The sequence below is a fragment of the Cuculus canorus genome, chromosome 17, assembly GCF_017976375.1.
Source record: "Cuculus canorus isolate bCucCan1 chromosome 17, bCucCan1.pri, whole genome shotgun sequence".
Classification (NCBI taxonomy): Eukaryota; Metazoa; Chordata; class Aves; order Cuculiformes; family Cuculidae; genus Cuculus; species Cuculus canorus.
In genome coordinates this window covers 916,145-936,189 of record NC_071417.1, presented here as the reverse complement: position 1 = coordinate 936,189, position 20,045 = coordinate 916,145, and the positions used below count along the sequence as shown (strand labels likewise).

The following is a 20,045-nucleotide window of genomic DNA, read 5'->3' as shown; positions in this document are numbered from 1 at the left end:
CTGTGATTATAGCTTTGAAGTTTGAAACACGTATTTATTTCTAAGACGCACACAGCATAGTTCAGAAAGATGTAAAGGCAGCATGTTACCTTTGACAGTAATAATGGACTGCAGTAAAGCATTTGTTACACCGTACTAAACTTCACTACAAATAGGCCTGTAGGGAGTACACGGAGGAAAAAGGGTGGAAGGGAGAGTTGCAAGGGTACAGGAAGAGAGAGATTCATTAGCGTTTCACAAAGGTGAACTGTGAGCTTTTTGCTTAATTAGGTGCTCAGGAAGATTGGCCTGTGTACTGCTCCAGAAACCAAAGCCTGGATGGAAAAGTAGGTGTTCTGCAGAACATGGTTTAGTGTGAGAAAGTTCACTGACTACAAGGAAGTGGCCAGTGATACAGTTCGTCTTCTCAACCTTTAATGCCTATTTTAGACATTTTCCTTTAGTTAAGGATGCAAATTAGAAGACTGCCAGAAAAGTAAATGTAGATGCCTGTTTTTAATGTGCACAGACAAATTAGCACATCTGCTGGTACAGGAATCCCGTGTTCCAAGATGTCACTGTTAAATAAACGGAGCTACAGCACAGAGTAACACGCACAAGTTGTCAGGGAAAATTGTGTTTAGCAAGGGACCTGAATAGAGAGGTCTAACTTGGCCTAATATCTGTTCAGAGAATGAGGAGAGCTGGGTACCGTTCTCAACTGATACTCAGACCTATGTCCTTCTGAAAGCTGAAGCAAAGGTGAAAAAAAACACTTTGGAACAATAAGAATAAACTTCAACTTTTCCCTGAATAAAGAAAACAAAAAATATTTAGTTACGGTATGTTAAGGCAAAAAGAAAGGTGACTACAGCTATGTATCTGATTTTAAAAATCTGCCACCAAGAACACTGAGGCCTGGCGCTTATCACCAAAACAGATGGCTCAGTCATTTATCTCAGAGGTACAGAGCAAGACATCACTTAACAAAAGGTACCAAGAAAATTAAATACATCAAAACACTCTAGAATTTGGGCCAAAACATCTCAAAAAGTTTTTTCTTATTTTGACACTGATAGCAAGTTGTTTTCTGCTATAAAATCAATAATCTCAATATTGATGCAATTTTTTATAGCAAGCAAACTACTGTAAGTTTTACTTTTAAATACTGATCATGGCAGAAAGTTCACTTGGCAAGCAACTACAGTTTACATCTAAAAGATTTTCCCAAGAGGCATCAAGTTGATGAATCTATCTTTTGATAACTAGCAACACAAAGAATGTCAGACCAAATAAATGGATATATTAACTCAGCACCAGTTACATCATAAACAGAAATCCTTTTTAGGCAGATTCCAGATACAGAAAGGGATGCGCTCTATGGACAACTGATGCTTTTGTTCTTATTTCCTTTCTTTCTATAGAATAGTATCTGCTTTTCAATACAAAAGGGCAGAAAAACAAGTCATTGTACCTTTCATCGATTTACTGAGCATACTGACTGACGGTTTCTGGATGAATACCAATACTTGTTCTCCACAAAGTAACATGGAACCTATACAGCATGTATAAATACAGAAAGCAGTAGAACTCTGCGGTCTTCTTACTGGCTATCTTTCAGTTACGTACTGGATATACGCCAAGATACTGCTGTTGGATACGAACTTTAAAAATTAAGGGCTGTAATGAAGGAGAAAATTATTACTGGACATTCAATGTTTGGAAAACTCACTGTATGACATCAACACACCCAGTAAATCTTACCGAAAAGCATGGATGCTTGTTTTGTCTTAAGCTTTTGTCTAAACATCTCAAACACATGACTATTAGTTTATAACCTAAAAATTTAATTAAATTTTAATTAAATTTAATTAATTTAAATTAATTAAGGGGAGAGGGAAGGCTAGGACACTTAGTAAGACTTCCTTATTCTCCAGCTCACAGCACTACTGTTTTTACATTGACACAGGAATATAATCCATTTGAGAGCAGTGAAATTTCATTTCCAGCATTTTCTGATATTGGAAGTACTTAATTTAGGACAAACAGCAACATAAAATCTTTAACTACACCTTGTCTCAAAAGCATAACTAGCTTTGACCTCATCTATCCATGTGAAAAAGCAGCTGCACCTATTTACAAGCCAATTCCTTCAAAAACACCATGGAAGACTAAGCAGTGGTAGCCATGCTGTAACACAGAAGAGAGCAGGCAACTACACAGTGAACAAGGTGGTATTGTCCTTGGGAGGAAACAGGACAACGCAGCGATTTGAAGTGCCGCAGAAGCTACCTAAGTAGTTAATTTTCAATGTTAGTATTTTTGAATTCATAGTGTTTTAACTCTTGGCTTACAAGACTTGACCAGCACATATAAATAGATAAGAAATTAACACACAGAGCGATCAATAACTGCAATACTGCTGCTCTACTATCTGCCCATTACTTTCCAGGCTGAATTCAAGTTGCTGGCTTCAAACTGAAAGTTCTTCTGAAAGAAGCTGCATCTTTTCCTGAACCTCATTGCTACAGCTATGATGCCCCAAAACTAAGGGGAATCGTGATTTTAAATAACAAGTAGAAGATGGGACTTTCAAACTCTGGATCACAATATTTAAAAGATTTATCCTACACCACAACAGACCTCCAGCAAAAGGGATGTGATTACAAAGCCCAAATCTTCTGACACAGTCTAAAAACAAAGGGATCTCAAAAGGTTACAGTAAGTCTTCCAACTGGGTAAGTCATGAAGTTAAACATTACAAAAGCATAAACATCTAATACTGACTTGACTTTCTGGGTGAAACACTGGCTACAAAAACAGTGTAAAAAAAAATAAATTTAGAAACAAGTCTCTTAACTAGAACCATCTTTACCTGTATGCATTTTTTTGAAACTGGCCGGGGGTCAAATTTGAATAGAAGGATGCACATTGAAGAACTGATGTTTCAATCTTGTTTCTTCCACCAAGGCTCAGTGCAAGGTCATTCTGCAACAGCCTACAATGTAAATAAGGATTATCCATTATACTGCGAAATAAAAAGATAACCTTGCTTCTATGTTTAAACTTAACTTGCCTTTGAGTAAGGCAAAATGCTTCTGTTAGAATAAAGGCGAAAATAAGATTCAAACTGTTGCAGAAGCTGGAAAAAAGCCTGATCAAAGACACTGCCAGACCTATAAATAAAGTATACTTTAGGCCACACTATTAATGTCCAGAAGAAAGTATAATTGTTTATCATCAGGAAAGACATCAGGTACAACTGAAACCACCGTGGACCCAAGTGTACATTTTGATGAATAGTTTCCAGCACTTGTGGTATAGTTAAATTCTGGCCATGCTCAGCTGCCTGAAAAATGTGCTTTCTGTTTCAAAACCACATAACTACTTACAAATACTGTGTTGCCCAAACAAAATTTTTCTGATAATAAAACCACAACCTGATCTTTACTTTTTGTGGCTGCTAAAACAATTCTTAGTGTTACCAACCAACCACACACACGTACTGCTGCTGAGAGCTTCTTCCATGCGTAAGTCTTGTAGGTAGACAAGGCGAGGGCAGACAACACGACAGGTAGAATTCAATCACACAACTCCAAGACTATCTGAGCAACCCAGTGACTGCATCAACTTCTGTACAAAAAGTGGGATTTTTAACCATACTTCCAGATATGCAAAAAGTGTCTCTTTCGCTCTTTAATTTCCACATAGTTCATCTTAAGAGATACCAGGAAATGGGATAACATTAACTACACTGCATGTTACCAGAAGTAGTGCAGGTTTTTTTAATTAACAGCTTGCCAGGAGCTGCTGGCTCCTGTTAAGTCACAGTTCAGCACCACAACAAGCCTGCTGTCACCGTCACGGCTTAAGTTCAGTCTTGCCATCTAATATTCTGCAAAGAGACTCTGCTGTTGCAGAAAATGAAATAACTAAAAAAAAGGTGCAACACTCCTGACACACTTGCTGATTCAAAAGAAAATTAGTGCAAGAGTGTTCCTGTATGGATATATCTCTATATCACAAAGTATTTTAAATTCTGTTCTGTGACAGAAGTAATTTTCCTCCCAGCATGACTTCATAGTCTACTAGCTAAGAGCAACAACAGCCTAGCTATCCAAATTATTTTCTGTTTAACAGGTTACACAATAAGGCATGAGAGAAAACATAATTAAATCACATCATAGGCTTTCTGCACCTCAAACAAGTTAATCCTAAAATAATTGGTTTGGAAATGAATGACAAACTGAAGACGCAGACTTGAATTTTGGGTAACTGATTGACTAGACAGATGTTTAAAAAGATCCATAGGCAGCTTTATTTAGAAGATCTAATCAGTCTTAAGAAGGTGTTATCACCCTTCTCAGATTCCTATTTCAATATCTTCAATAGACTGCAATCATACTGGACTTGTACAACTGAATTACCAGTTCTGAAGACTTGGATCTTGTACATACAGATCTTGTCAGCTTTTCATAAAACTCAGGATCTTGTATCCCAGCTGCTTTATGTCACTAACCATAAGTAACACTGACCTGTTTACGCCTTCCACTCCAACTCATAAAAAGATACTGAGCCAAACCAAAATTATAGTCATGGTTCAAATCACAGAGCACAAATTTCCTAGAGCAGCAAACAGTTATGAACTAGAGCACAGTGCCATTTCCAGATAATACAACTGAAACACAACACAGCTCTAGGTACTTCTGAAATTATTTATATTAATTTTTTTACTTTAAGTTTCTGATGCTGTCCAGGTATCCTGGCACTATCTATATGCCACACCCTACCCTAGTTTCTTTATTCAGGATACCATTTCTTCTACCAGAAAGCACTGAAAATGCAGAATGACTTCTCACCTGGAACATTACATCATTCTTTATTCTGCACCAGTTACTTTTCTTTTAACCTTTTCTTTTGTCTCAGTCCAGAATCTTCTTGCCTTGCTTCATGTCCTTTTCACAGCTCCAAACACACTCTGCCTCTAGCTACTTGCTTTGTCACTGGATATTTGTTTTGCCATTTGGTAATTTTTCTGTCCCCAGAAGAACATGGAAGATGGGTTTCTTCATGACTCGGGTTCTTCAGCACGCTTAATGTGCAGCCAGAACACAGTCACAAAGACTGTTCACTTCTGTTCACTTAACAGCACCTTCCAAACAGTCCTTGCCCTAAACTTCTTAACCCAACCAGTCCAGTAGATGAAATGTATGTTGGTCAACTATAAGAACTCAGAGTATCACCAAGTCTGGCAGATTTTCCCCATTAGAAGACTAAGGTCCCAAATAATTCTCTCAAGGATGCACAATCCTATATAACATAAGCATTTGGAGTGGTTTGGGCAAATAGCAGTTATCTGTTTTTCCCCAACTGATGCAAATCTCAGTGGCTACTGTCTAGGTAACTCAGCGCACTGGCTACACAGAAACCAAAGAGGAGGTTGGGTTCCCCCCCCTTTCTAAAAAGAGATTCTTTTTACTGATGTCATTAATGATGAGAGATTCAAATCAGGACAGACAAGACCTTTCAATCCCTGCTCCCACCATTACAGTTAGAACATTGCAATAAACATCAAACTAAGAACAAAGGTTTATTTTATCTGACTGATTGCTGCTGTCCTGTTCCTCAAGCAACCTTCTCACAGACAGCTCCAAAACAAATGGAAAAGGCATTCCATCCTTGATTGAACATAAAATTGGGAGCAGGAGGAACAGGACCAGACAACAACTGTGGCCAGGTGAGATGCTCTCCTTCCTGTCCCAGGTTTTGGAGATGGGGAGTTCTAGAGACAACTGCTGTCCACCTCCCCTGCCCCAACATCCCAAAAACAAGAGTTGTGGGCTGTGTTTAAAAGTCAGTGCACCAAAAATTAGAAGCAATGAGTTTTCTGTTAACAGACACACTTAACATTAGCAGGAAGGAAAGCTAAAACTGGTCATAGCATTTTAAACAGACACTCTTTCATGTTAGTCACGTTTTTTGAACATGTAGACTCTAAAATACACTATCGGATCTGCGACTGCTAATTGCACTTCTACCGAAAAAGCAAGTCTGTCACATCCTAGTGATTTCAATCATGCAGATTTCAATTTTAGAGCGCAAATCTTTTTTATCTTATACCTTCCTTTTCTCCCCAATCTGCAGCCTACAGAGGAAGTAAACTTTTTGTCCCTGAAACAGAAAGCCACCAGAGCTATTCATTAGCCAGTGACTTACGTGACACATTAATGATGCCAAAAGGCTCTGAATTAGTACTAGAAAAAGTCTTTGCAAAAGGAGCAGCAGGACAAGACTGATCCAACCGTGTCTCTGAGAATTCAAGTTGCAAAATCTTCCACAAAAAATGGACAGATAATATTGGTTAAAATAAAGGACAGATAATCTCCAAGAGCTTTAGTTTGTCTTTCAGATGTACTCTAAAAAGCTATGTAAAAATTAAATCTAGATCAATTAGTTTCTTGCCTGTCTCTTGACCAACTTGTTATAAAAATAGATAGTGACTTAACAATTCAGTTTAATAAGCAGTTCCATTGTAATTACAACTTTGCTTGCCCTTAGGAATGTGAAAGGTTACCGTTTCCACTATCAAGGATATCTTACTGGCTGCCCATCAGAAATGAACTTATTTCCATAAAACATATTAAACAAACTGGATTAACAGAATGGTTCACAGAGCAAGCAATACGCTAGAATAATTCTGTTCACTACTGTTCACTGGTCCCTACTCCACAACAACAGAAATATGACAGCTTCATTTTCAGCTTTTCCTCAGTGTGAGCATCGAGACTGACATTTATAAATATTAAGCAATACCAGACTGTTTCAGAACTGACACTTGGCTCAGAAGAGACTCCCTTCAGGTCTACAGTTCAGAGGCACCCATTTATAGCATCAGCATGAATGTGGCAGGTAACCCTTACCACTTTTTTTTTTGACAAAGCACAAAGAATAGCACTTGGTAAAAGCAGAGATGTAAAATACAGTTTTAATGCGCAACTCGCTGACTGCTCTGCTGACTACGGGATATGGCTCCCAGTATTCATTATGTGTCCTGCCAGATAATTACATAGATTACTGAATAAAAATCTGTTGACAATTAAATTATGACTCATAAGACTACTATTTTAATAAACAGATTTCAGGCTCCATTAGCTGATTTATTGAGTTTCCTTCAAATAATCGATTCAGTACAGCTGTTCGTGCAAAGTTAAAGGTCTACACAAAAACCATCCATCAGAAAATAGCAGCAGAATAAATGTGTAACACTCACCTCAATTACCTACAGAGATAAATACTTTCACTTTGATGCCTTTCTAGAAACCATATTCATTATGATTTGGTACAACTGCTTTGACAGAAATATTATCCTGTCACCCCATCAACTTTACTTGATGGTATTACAGTTCTTTAAGTTACATTTATGCTTTTAGTACCTCAAATACCAATACATTATTATTTATCTTGGGCTCTACCTTCTGGCCTTGAAGCAAGCATAAGTGTCTATAAGGCCTATAAAAACACTCCAACCTTTTTTGTTATTCACACACCAGCAATTAAGCTAGTTAAAACAGAGCAGCCCCTTAAAATAGCAGCGATACTTCACTAGCAAAGTAGCCTACCAATGTATTTTGGTACCTTCTTTGATCAGAGCTGACATTGCAATTGCCACAACTGTTGTGTTTCTATAGCCAGGGCCAGAGGTGAAATTTAGATTCTTCAGTAAAAACATACTGGAAGTCAGACTTAAATTCAGATAGTATGAAACATGAGACAATTAACAAACATTAACAGGGAGAGAAAAAAAACTGAAGAGAGGCTGTCAGTGAGAAGAGAGACTTCATGAGAAGTACATAAACATTAATCAAAAATCTTCATACAGGTATCATTCTTTCAAGCTCACATTCACATAAAAGAGAGTGCTGCAACTAGAGGGATGAACCGAGCACACTGTGCAGAGCTACTGTTACAAAGCAGATGTGCTCAACTCGCAGCCTTCTCGTTATTCAGCTACAGCCTCCCACAGATCAACATGAGAAGATGAAAAAGATTGGGTCAGCACTGGCTTCCACACTTAATGCTTGATCCTACAGCAAGTTGAAAGCTTGATCAAAAGCCGTATTTCTAGCTCCATTTCATCCAAAAACGTGTCTTCAGAACTATCCTTGCACAGGAGGTGGCTTAATTAAAAAAAAAAAAAAATAAAAGGTTCAAATAAAAAAGGCTAAGTTTTTGCACAACACACCTTCAAAAAAGAATACCAGAAGGCACAACACCAGCCAGAATATGCATTCAGTGCAAGCCAACAAGGTCTGCCAGAATGAGGGGAAAGAATCTTGCCATATGGTGGAAGCAGTGGAGACTTATTGCTCTCTGGATAATGAGCTTTTATAAAATCTAGTTTGATTATTCCTAGTCAATAAGGCAACAGTTATGGAGGGTGAAATGACAGCAACAATCTCCTATTTCTGTAATATGTTTCTACTTTGCTGTCTAACTTATGCCTAATACAGACGAACCAGCTTAACAAGAACTACAAACATCCTGTAATTAACCATTCTGCTCCAAATGACACCACTGATTTGGAAAAAACATTAAAGTAACTTAATGTTCTTATTCTGTGCTACTGTACTCTGTTAGACAGCACAGTGTGTCATTTTCCTCGTTGTAACGATCTGTTAAAAGCCTGCGTGGATACACGCCAGTATAAGGTGGGGTTTAGAGGGACTATCAAGACACCAAAACATGATAAATTGCTTATGTTCTTTTCATAGGGCTCTACCATCATTTGGTTGATTAGAAACAATCAGTTCACAATTTGGCATAAAACCGCTTTACCCTTAAGAATTCCCAGTAGCAGCCTTTGAAAAACGAAGCCATTTGTTATGTGTTTTGTTTTCGCAAATGAAGGATCATAAATAACATCTGCTGGTTACCACAGTGATTTCAACTGCTTCTCTACTGATCCAAAGCTGTTGCTTAGGTGCAGTCTAAGAGACAGCTAAAGATCGTTAGTCACTGGACGCTGAGTTTTATGCACCACAACAATAACTCCTGGTCAGCAGAGTCTAGAACTATTTTATTGCTTCTTTGGATTTGTCCAAAGAAAACTGAGCACTACACTCCTCCAACGCCCATGAAAGAATAAAATTGGATGCACTTTCTTTCAGTAGTGAAATAAGATTATTTTTTTTACACTGAACTTCAAAATTACAGAAAATAAGAGGTGTTTGATTAGTTTTCAAAAGTAAGTGTCTCACAGCTGCATTTTTAAAAGCATTTTGCTGATTTGCTTTTGCACTTCTCTTGTGTAGCACATGCTCCTCTGTATAAATATTAATGATTAAGATAAAGATAAGAGAGAATATATGGATCCATAATCTGATGCCCTTCAGATTGCTCTGCTGTATAAAGACGATTTGTAACTAACTGAGGGTTTGTAACCCTGCCAAGGTGAAGAGTCAGTCTTCATTGCAAGAGACAGCAACAGAGAGAACACTTACGAAAACACAGAAAAAAACACTTAAGGTACACACCATTCCCAAGTTTAATGAGCTAGTTTTATTTTCAGCTCCTCAGTTTCTGTCTGACATCTTACTAGATTAAGTCCACTGTGCAGCTCCCAAAAGAAACAAGGACCAATAAATATCACCACTCAGCACAACGTGTTTTTAAAAAGCTTGCAAGAGATGGGGTAAGACAGCCTTTCCCCCAGTTTCTCAAGTGTTCGCAATTGTTCTGCTCTGCCACACTTCTGTAGATCCAGAGTCTTTTGCTAGGTGTTTACCTCCTTTTAGGCAAAGGCTTATTGTTAGCTTTCACAGTTCTTGTTGTTTGTTGGTTGTTTTTTTTTTTCCCCAGTGAAGAAGCAGCTAAGAAACTTCTTTTAGGGAGCAAGAAAATCCATTTCCCATTTCTTATTCAAATAAAGTCTATGTCACAAACAATCAGAGGAAGTACTAACTAGAAGAATCATATATACTTCCCCTATTCTTATGTTTTTCCCTAGAGATGTTCCTCTAGGCCCCCTCACACTCACAGACACACAGCCCCACACACTCACCCACAGCCACAGCCCTCCCACACACACACACTCACTCACCTCACAGCCCTCACACACTCACTCACCCACCTCACAGCCCTCACACACTCACCCACCCACCTCAGAGCCCCCCCACACTCACCCACCCACCTCGCAGCCCACCCCCCACACTCACCCACCTCACAGCCCACCCCCCCCACTCACCCACCCACCTCACAGCCCACCCCCCACACTCACCCACCCACCTCACAGCCCACCCCCCACACTCACCCACCCACCTCACAGCCCACCCCCCACACTCACCCACCCACCTCACAGCCCCCCCAATCATTCACTCACCTCACAGCCCTCCCACAATCACTTGCACCTCACAGCCCCTCACGCACGCACTCACCTCACCGCCCCCCCCACGCTCAATCACTCACAGCCACACACACACACACACACACGCACACCCCCAATCACTCACAGCCCTCAATCACTCACAGCCACACTCACTCACTCACTCATCTCACAGCCCCCCCCCCACACACACACACACAGCCCCACACCCGCTTGAGGACCCCACTCGTGATAGATGCGGCCACTCGGGCTCTGCCCGAGCCCGGCCCCCTGTCCACGCACCCCCACTCACCCAGCGCCGCGGCGGCCACCAGCACCTCCCCTCGCCGCTTCCGGGACCGCAGGATGTTCAAAAGCCCGCCCGCCCCGATTGGCCGCGCCCGGCCCGCCCCACGCTGCCATTGGGTCCGCGAGCCCCCGCCCCCCCGCCATTGGGTCTGCGTGTCCCGCGCTGCCGTTGGCCGCTCGCGCACAGGTGCTCTGGCGCCGACCGCCTCTTCCCATGGGCCCTGGGTGGCATCAGAGGGGCTGTGGCCTCGGGGTGTTCTGCACCCTCCCACGGCGTTTTGTGCCATTAGTCATAGAATGGTTTGAGTTGGAAAGGACCTGAAAGATCATCTAATTCCAACCTTTCCTTAAAGATCTTCTACTTCCAACCCTTCCTTAAAGATCAGCTAATTCCAACCCTCCTGCCATGGGCAGGGACACCTCCCAAGGACCAGGCTGCTCGTAGCCCCATCGAACCTGGTCTTAGAATTAGAAGATTGGGAAAGACCTCTGAGATCGATGCCTGTCACCTATCACTGGAGAAGAGACCAGCACCCACTTCTCTACAACCTCTTTTCAGGCAGTTGTAGGCAGTGATAAGGTCTCTCCTCAGCCTCCTCTTCTTCAGGCTAAACAACTTCAGCTCCCTCAGCCGCTCCTCGTAACACTTGTTCTCCAGCCCATCTTCGTTGCTCTTCTCTGGACACGCTCCAGAGAGCCTCAACATCATTCTTCCAGTGAGGGGACCAGAACTGAACACAGAATTCAAGGTGAGGCCTCACTAGTGCCGAGTACAGGAGCAGAATCATGTCCCCATTGCCTGTCTTATAGAATCATAGAACAGTTTGGGTTGGAAGGGACCTTAAAGACCATCCAGTCCCACCTCCTGCCATGGGCTGAGGCTGCCTGAGGCGCAATCCAACCCAGCCTTGAACACCTCCAGGGATGGGACAGCCATGGCTTCCCTGGGCAACCTGGGCCAGTGTCTCACCACTCTCATTGTGAAAGAATTCCTCATGTCTAGTCTAAACCTGCCCCTCTCCAGTTTATCCCCATTGCCTCTCATCCTATCCCCACAAGCCTTTGTTAACAGCCCCTCCCCACCTTTCTTGTAGCCCCTTCGGGTACTGGAAGGTCGCTATAAGGTCTCCTTGGAGCCTTCTCTTCTCCAGGCTGAACAACCCCAACTCTCTCAGCCTGTCCTTGTATGGGAGGTGCTCCAGCCCTTATGTACTGAAATCGCGGATTGCCCCAACTCAGGTGTCTTGAACACCTCCGGGGATGGAGAAGCCACCACCTCTCTGGGTAACCTGGGCCAGGGCTCATCATTAAGAAATTCCTCCTTTTGTCTAGTTTAAATCTGCCCCTCTCCAGTTTATACCCGTTGCCTCCCATCCTATCACTACATGCCTTTGTAAAAAGTCCCTCCCCAGCTTTCTGCAGCCCCTTCAGATACTGAAGGTCTGACATAATAATGGAAAGGTCTGATGCAAGCTCCAGAGGACTCGTGGCTCTGAGGGCTGTGCCCCCAGGGCAGGGCTGCTGACACCCTCAGTGAGTTTGGGTGTAGTGCCTTGCCCGAGCCTGGAACGAGACCGTGGTGTGGTGTGCGTGTTGACCTGGGCTGCCTTCGGGAGACCCTGCTGCCAGAAGGACTCCGAAGTCACTGAGCTCTCCGCTTGCAATGTTATGAATTCAGGGCAGAACAGCTTTCCTGAGGACTGAGGAGAACACAAGTGACAAAGTCAAATTTGCTTTCAGTTATTAAGCATGTGGTTAGAACTGGTAATTAAAGATTTGGTAATTTTACTCTGACTTGCAGATTTAGGCTGGGACTGGATCTCTGTCACCTTTTTGTCCTTTTATACTGAAATATTAAACTTGTGGGTTTTCCAAACAAGATTTCAAACTTTGATTATGACCTTTCTCACGGGTGGCAATGGAAAGTGTCATTGGAGCCTGTAAATTAAAAATGTTCTATGGTGAAGCCTCTAAGGGAAGAACAGAAAAGACTTGACTCCTCTTTTAGGTTCTGGTACTGATAAACACAGTATGCAGAAGGCACAGAGGACTAATGAAAAGAAGTCCTAGGAATATATGAGTGTTGAACGTGGCTTGTGAGGCAAAACCTTTCATCCTGGATGCAGAAACCCTGAAGTCAATTATTAGCTTTACCATTGGTCCGTCAGATGACATTAAGCAAATTCATCTCAATATTTTCTTCCTCCATCATCAACAATGGTATGATAGCATTGACCTTCGCAAAGTCTTTCGAGATCTACTGATGAAAACTGCTAGGTGAATGTATTATCATCGCTATTTGTTCCATTCCTTTTGAAACACAATAATTTATTGTAGCTATTACTTACATATATCAACCTTGATACATGTAGAGTTAAGATATATTTATGTTTTCAGGAACAGAGCTGTTATTTAAAACAGTTATCTGATGAATAAGTAGACAAATTAGAAGAATCTCTTATCTCCATTATGTTCAAATTGGTAAAATGCATACAGATTAAAGGTAATTTATTTGTCTTTGCTGTCAGTCTATTTCTCTAAATACAGACTTACCACCATGACCAAAGATTATTTAGATTCTATGCTTGATACCCAATAAAAATCTTCAGATTATCATCTGAATACCTTCAGTGGGAGTTATGTCCATGGGAAGAAGAAAAGGAAACCCGTCCATAGGCTTAAAACTTAGTGGTGTTAGCTTTTACAGATTTTTAATTTTTTTTATTGTTTTTGATACATCTGGGAACTTAGAATAACTTCAGAATAATTTAAAAATGCTTTTAGGAGGCTTCACAAAACCAGCCTGCTCCAAGGATTTGTGAATAGCAGGTTTGGTGGCCATTCAGACTCTTCCTTCTGTTTCCTGCATCTACTTTTTGTTCTCCCTAAAACAGCTCGGTTATTGTTGTGCCTTTTAGAACCTGTCCTAGGGGCCTTTGTATAGCTCCCATTATCTGTCAAACTCCAATAGTCTGATTCCAAGTTCGCAGTGATTCTCTATCCATTTCAAGTATCTTTAATGAAGAGGGTGGTGCTGGCTATCAGCTGTAAAACAAGCAGAAGCTTAGTGAAAAGCTTCTAGGATTGTCCTGAGGTAGTATCAAAACCTAAAAGATAAATAGTCCTGACATTTGTTTAGAAACTTTGTTCTATTTTTCTACTGCTGGAATGCATGTCGTATGGAATGCATAAAGCACACCTTAAATGGATGAAGTATCTTTTCCCTGGGAGCTCTCAAAAAGTAGTTGCTGAAAAGGAGATATCAGTGACTCAGGCAGAGTTTTCTAGAAATCAGTTTTTGCTCTGTTCCTATTCAGTATCTATCAATTATCCAGATGTAAGATCTGTACAAGTAACATCTGTAGCTGAGTGGATAATTCACATGACTGATTAGTTACACAATCATCTGACGTGCCCAATTAAATTATCCCAGTCCAATAAAACACATTTTTCACTTCAGAAAATGTGACCTGCAGCTGGAAATGAAGAGCGCAGGGCTGGGGACTAGCTTGGCAAGAAGCACCTCAGGAAAGAATGTAGCTGTTACTGTCTATTAATGTTTCACCGTGACCTCTCAAGGTAATTATGGGGTAAATTGGGCTAAGGAAACCCTGTAGTGTGTGCGACACAGAACGGACGGGGAGCGATGCTGCTTTGTCCACAGCCTGGGTAACACGCAGAAACATGGAATGGTTTGGGTTGGAAGGGACCTTAAAGATCACCCAGTTCCAACCCCCATGCCATGACCAAGGACATTTTCCACTGGATGAGGTTGCTTAAAGCCTCGTCCGACCTGGCCTTGATCACCTCCAGGGATGGGATACCTACGAGTCCTCCGGACAGAGAGAACACCGCACCATTTCTGCACCCACAGAGAGGGAGGAGGGGCAAAACGCCGGGAGTAATTCAAAGGAATAACACGAAAACAAGGAAGGGCGTAGCTAATAAGATGTAAAACAAGCCGTTCACAGCATCACCTGGCGGACCCGCAGCCTCCCCCGCGGCTGCCCAAGGAGCGTTTGATTCCCCCCGAACCGGTGCTGCCGCTCCCGCCGGGGCGCAGCGCCGCTGCCCGCGCTGCTCCGCCCCAGCGCGCTGCCCGACCGCGCCGCCGCCCAATCGCGCGCTGCGCCGCCGGCGGGGGGGCGGGGCGAGCGCGGCCGCGCCAACGGGCAGCCGGTTGCCAGGCGAGGCGGCAGAGGAGCCGCCCAATAGGAAAATTCATAGCGCGGGAGCCGGGCGGCAGCGCTGCCCTCGGGCCGCCGGGGCCGCGGGCGCCTCTGCCCACCCGGGGGGAATGCTGGGGAGCGATAGCGCTTCGTGAAAGAGAGCCGTGCGGCAGCGCCGGGTGAGCGGGAGCGCCGGCCGGGCCCTCACCGTGCGGTGCGGGGAGGGCGCCTCGCGGCTGCCCGTGGGCGCTGCGGGAGCGGCTCTGGGCACGGCAGCGCCGCGGGGAGCGCGGGACACGGGTTAACCGTCGCCTCCTCCCCCTCTGCGCGAAGATGGGCTTAGATACCCTTTGTAAATAGGAATTTGGCGGTGGGAGGGGAAAACCGGCCCGTGGTGGCTGCGCGGGGCTGCCTGAAGAGTTGAGGCTTTTTTGTTTTTTTTTTTTTTCACATCCTTCTTTTTTTTTTTTTGCCCTCGCTCCCCGCCCCCGCGGACCCAGCGAGGGACGGACGCGCACGGGAGGCGGCGAGATGGTGAGCGGCTTGGCGGGGCTCGGGAGGCGGCACCGGCTCTTTGTCTGCCGGCAGTCGGTGGAGGGCTTCGCGGTGCTGAGGGGCCGCGGGGGCGGCGCGCGGAGTGCTCGCGGCTCCTCGGGGCACAGACAGGACAACGCGAACCCCTTTCTGCACCGACGTGAAGCCCGTTACAGGCTTAAGAGCCAAAGTTAGGAGGGGTTTCCTTTTCGTTTTCCCTTCGGTGTTGTTGTATGGGATTAAAATCTGATGTTTAGGAAACTCGATCGACTCTAAAATCTTCACTTCTGGCTTGCGAATAAAGATCACCTTTCTCCTTTTTTTTCCCCTTTAATATAGTGTATGTAGAAGGGGGAATTCTTATAAGGTACTTTGCCGTACAGTGCGCTGCTGTGCCTTAGGTAGGTCACAGCGCAAAACGTGATTCTTCGCGTGTGAAAAAGAAAAAAAAACCTTAGATTTTTATGTCAAGTGAAGACCTGTTTTTACCCTACTGATGCCTTAAATACTAGATACAAGTCTGGGGCGGAGAACCTTTTTTGTATTAATGGGAATGCTTTATTGGTAAAAATCATGACTCTAAATGACAGAAGATTGGTATTGGCTGATAGTATCTTCCTGTGGGTGAAGTGCTGCAGTCCGTATTATTAGCCCTTTAAGCTTCCTTACGTTTAAACATACCTTATTTCCAAAATTGTGCAGGACTGCACGGTGCAGTAGTAAAATCTGAAATTTTAGTGGCTTTAGAAATGTTGCAAGGCACTGCAAAAGAGAAAAATTGCAGCTTTGTATTAAATCTGCTGTGGGGGGAAAAAAAGGTTTGTCATAATAAAGCAGTACAGCATATACATGGTGACTGATGTAACCGAAAAGGCTGGGTAGTTTGGAGTTTCTACAGGAAAAAAAATAAGTTGTGAACCACGCTGTGCTCTCCATCGTGCAAGGTGCTCGGGTGGATGGCTGTTGAATTTATTTTAAGTAACATCTCTGTAAATGTTTGTCTGAAATATTTAAATTATATGCTCCATTGGGCAAGTGGGTTTATCTTCCCATTGCTTGGCTAAAAGAATGTATTAGGAGGGCAAGGTTTAGAAGAACAATACAGTTTGACTGCATAGTTTGACTGCATAGTTTATCCTCTTGTATTGTTCAGAGATGCACAGAATGTGTTTTATTTGACGTTGCTAGTCTTTATAAAGTTGACTGCTGGTTTTATTTTTATACTGTGGTTGCTGTCAACAGAAATAACTGAAGTTCAGTTAATAAAACCGTAGATTTTACCTGATATTTAGCTAGAAAGGGTGAAAAATAATTATCTTCATTGATTTTCATCTCTTCATCCAAAACCTCTGCAGTGGATTTCTAGGCAGTTCTTTACTCTTGGTAGATCTGGTAAGAGTTGCAAATAGAGATTCCCATTATATTGAGTTAGGACACTGCATTAGGAATGGCAAAATTCCTGCCTTTTGCTTACCCTTCAAATTTTGTATTAACTGCAGTTTAGAGAAGATATCTTATCCTGGAGACCATCTGCATGCATAGTACAGTTATATAAAACTAAGCTTCTGTATTTGATTTTATGTAATGCAGTATGTTATTTCTGCAGTGCTTTTCGTGGGTCTTGGTTAGTGTCAGAATTTATACACTGTGAGGAAAACCTGTTAGAAGTCTTCTGCTACCAGATTTATACTTTGTTGCTCTTAATATTTTATTGTGTGAGTATAAGTCATTGACAGAGACATTGTAAGCAAGTGCTGTAGCCACTAAATGTGAGGCTGCATTTAGTTTGTCTTTACAGTTTAACCAGAGCGTGACAGTCTCTTGTCTACTGTGAGTGCATTGTGTTCCTAACAGCCATCACAGTAATCTTCAAAGCAGAAAGGTTAGGTGAAGTTTTTTACTCTACTGAATGTGCCTATGGAGCAATGAAGAAAAAGGCCAGCTCTATCTAGGGTTACACCAGTATCAAGAGGGGAAGAATTTATCAGACGTATTTGATGCAGTGACGTTATTCAGACTTTACAGGAGTCATCTGGATATTAGCACTCTGACGCTTCTATTAAGATTAAAATCCACTTATTTTTAGAAAAGGTGTTCTTTTCATAATGCAAAACAGAGTACACATGGAACTTGCCAAATGTATTTCCTTCAGAAAAGGGCATAAACCCACGATACTGCTAAAGCATTAAAATAAGAACAAGGAGATTTTGAAGTAGTCTCTTAAATTCCAGGTAGGATGTGGTCTGCGTGTGTGCTGAAGCAAGGTTAGCCACTTAGCTCAGCATCTGAAAAAGTAGCAACCGTCTCACATAATGAAGTGGAGTTTTGTTTTTTATTTCCCTCAGCTGACTTCTCTAAAATAAAGCCAGACCCCCAAAACTGGGTTTGGTTCCTTTTTTGTCCTTTTCACTCCTACCTTGCATTTCCCAGGCAATCCAGAACAAGCTGTGAAGCTGCTTCTGCTTCTATATGCTGAGATTCTAGAGGTCCAGACCTTCTGCTTTAGCTTAGGTCACATTCATTTTAAATAATATGCAAGAAAAATAACTAATTCTAGTGAATCTAGTTATTTTTGTCTGCTTTTCTATAATATTGTAAGAACAGGCAGCTCAGTTCAGTAATATCCAATCTTTTTGAAGGCTGGCAGTCAACACTCTAGCAGCCATATTCTCAAGAAGTCACATTTTTTAAGTGTGGGATGGTAAATAGCTGATTATAAAATAGTAAGTAGGCAGCGTCTATTATTCATCATTAACTTACACACACTACAGCAAACAAAATACCATTTTAGAGCCCTGATGAGACTCATTGATTGCCAGTGGGTTTCAAGATAATTTGACGTTTTGACCCACCAAAATACAAGCCTTTCTTCGAACATCAGTTAATCTTTGGGATAAAAAAATGCATAGGAGACACAGTAGGAGTGTCTATGGGTGTCATTTTAACTAAACCAAAGTGTTCTGTACAAGAGATTAAAATATTTTAATGAAACTCACGTATAGTAACTACTTATTCCTAGAAAGGACATGACTGAATGTATTTTCTTACAATAGTTGTCATTGCTGGAGCATACTGCTATTGAAACTAATGAACCTCTTTCTGAAAATCATTAATGAGTCTTAACAAATTATGGCACTGTTCTACCCCCATAATGACAGATTACTTTATCAATTTATGTGAAAGTTGATACTGTGTTTATACTCTCCTGTTTTGCTATGTAGTTTTATTTCTGTTGTCCAGTCAACAGCAAATCGATGGTAATGTCACTGGCTCCAAGTAAGAGCCATCTAAAGTTGGTTCTGAGAGGCTGGCCACAATGAAGTCAAGGGGTCTGCTTAATCTTAGGAGGAGTTAACCCAGAAAACCATAACCAATGGGTACTTCTGTAGTTATCTAAATGTATGTTTTCTCAAGTGTGGCCTTTTTGCAGAAAATAAAAAATGTTTTCGAGTAATAGCATGCTAAGGAAAGAACCTGTGAGCCTGCATATGTGCAGTTCTCCATCTCTCCGGCACCTCTTTGTGAAGGATCTCCTGTCTGATTTTGCAAGTCTCAATCCTCTGTAATCAGCTGATATTAGTTACCATGAGACAAGTTGAGTGATTTTGAATATAGAGTATATTAAAAAGAGGCAAAGTTGTCATATTTTGATCACGGATTTCCAGCCTGAGTAGCCCCAAGAAAGTAATTTTCATCCCACACTTGTCTAATGGTGATACTGTTGGTGTCAGTAACTGCCGGATACTAAGATCCGTCAAGAACACATGGGCAGGACAGCGCTTCTCTGCTTCACTCTGCAGTTTAATATTGCCTTGAGAAGACCTTTTCTGTTTCTATGGCTGTATGCAGTGTGCTTATCTCTGCAGATAGGACAGCTTTCTTGGACAGTTTAGGTTCTCTTTTTCCATAAGGTCCTTGACTGCAGTGTCTGAATCCTCTGCGTGCTTCAGTTGATGTTGTTTATGATTATGTTTTTTCTGCATCTCAGGGCACATACATTTTATTTCAGAAGCTGCAACAGGGTTTCTGTGAGCTGCTGTGCAGATATATGCCAGTGCACCACTAATCTATTAGCTTATGATTTGTAGGTCAGGGAGAAATTGAGATATTTTGCTATCTAAGCAGTATCATCTCTTTGCTGCTTTTGTGCTTACGTGACATCTCAAGTCGGCTGAAGATTAAAAGGACACTGTCAAGGTATCCTTCAGAATTTCATTTTTATTATTTATTTTGTAAGGCTTATTATTGCTGTCATAAGCCTTTGGAAGGAATCTCTTGTGCCTTGCCAACAGGCCTTTGTCCTCCAGAACAGTTACTGGTTAGCTGCTTATGGTTTATTTAAGAGTTGTGAAGCATTCACTGTCTTCTGAAATACGTTACTGAGGAGTTACAGCTTAAATATTGCAAGCAATTGAGAGAGGAAAAAGTGAGTAAATCAGTTTGGGGCCAGTCCTGACGTGTAGTTGTAAGAAACTAAAAATATTTTTTCTTTGCAGTATTTCCTTCAGAATTTAATAATTTGGGAGTATAGAATTAAGCATCAGTGCTTCCTTTGCACAGTTGTCCTTCAGAGTGCACTTTCCAAGGGACTGATATCAAGACTTACGTTCTTAGTTGGATATATTTTGAATTATCTAGTGAAGTGATCTCTGTAAGAATTCTTACAGGCGCAGTGCTGTTGACTGACTTTGAGG

The 20,045-nt window shown here is 42.0% G+C and overlaps 2 protein-coding genes across 12 annotated transcripts in view; one reads left to right on the top strand and one right to left on the bottom strand.

Annotated features, from left to right (window-relative positions):
- The window catches only part of TANGO2 (transport and golgi organization 2 homolog), a 31,797-nt gene extending 21,005 nt beyond the window's left edge, over window positions 1-10,792 (bottom strand). The window contains 2 exon segments of the mRNA XM_054082679.1: window positions 2,855-2,977; window positions 10,653-10,792. Coding sequence (XP_053938654.1) covers window positions 2,855-2,977; window positions 10,653-10,792 — 263 coding nt within the window.
- Window positions 10,793-14,870: 4,078 nt separating this feature from the next.
- The window catches only part of ARVCF (ARVCF delta catenin family member), a 271,201-nt gene continuing 266,026 nt past the window's right edge, over window positions 14,871-20,045 (top strand). For 4 of the 11 annotated variants that reach the window (XM_054082710.1, XM_054082709.1, XM_054082708.1 and 1 more), the window contains exons 1-2: window positions 14,871-14,996; window positions 15,318-15,351. The gene's annotated coding sequence lies outside the window, so the exon portion shown is untranslated. The remainder of the gene's footprint in view (window positions 14,997-15,317; window positions 15,352-20,045) is intronic. The other 7 variants (XM_054082707.1, XM_054082703.1, XM_054082715.1 and 4 more) reach the window with 5 other exon arrangements.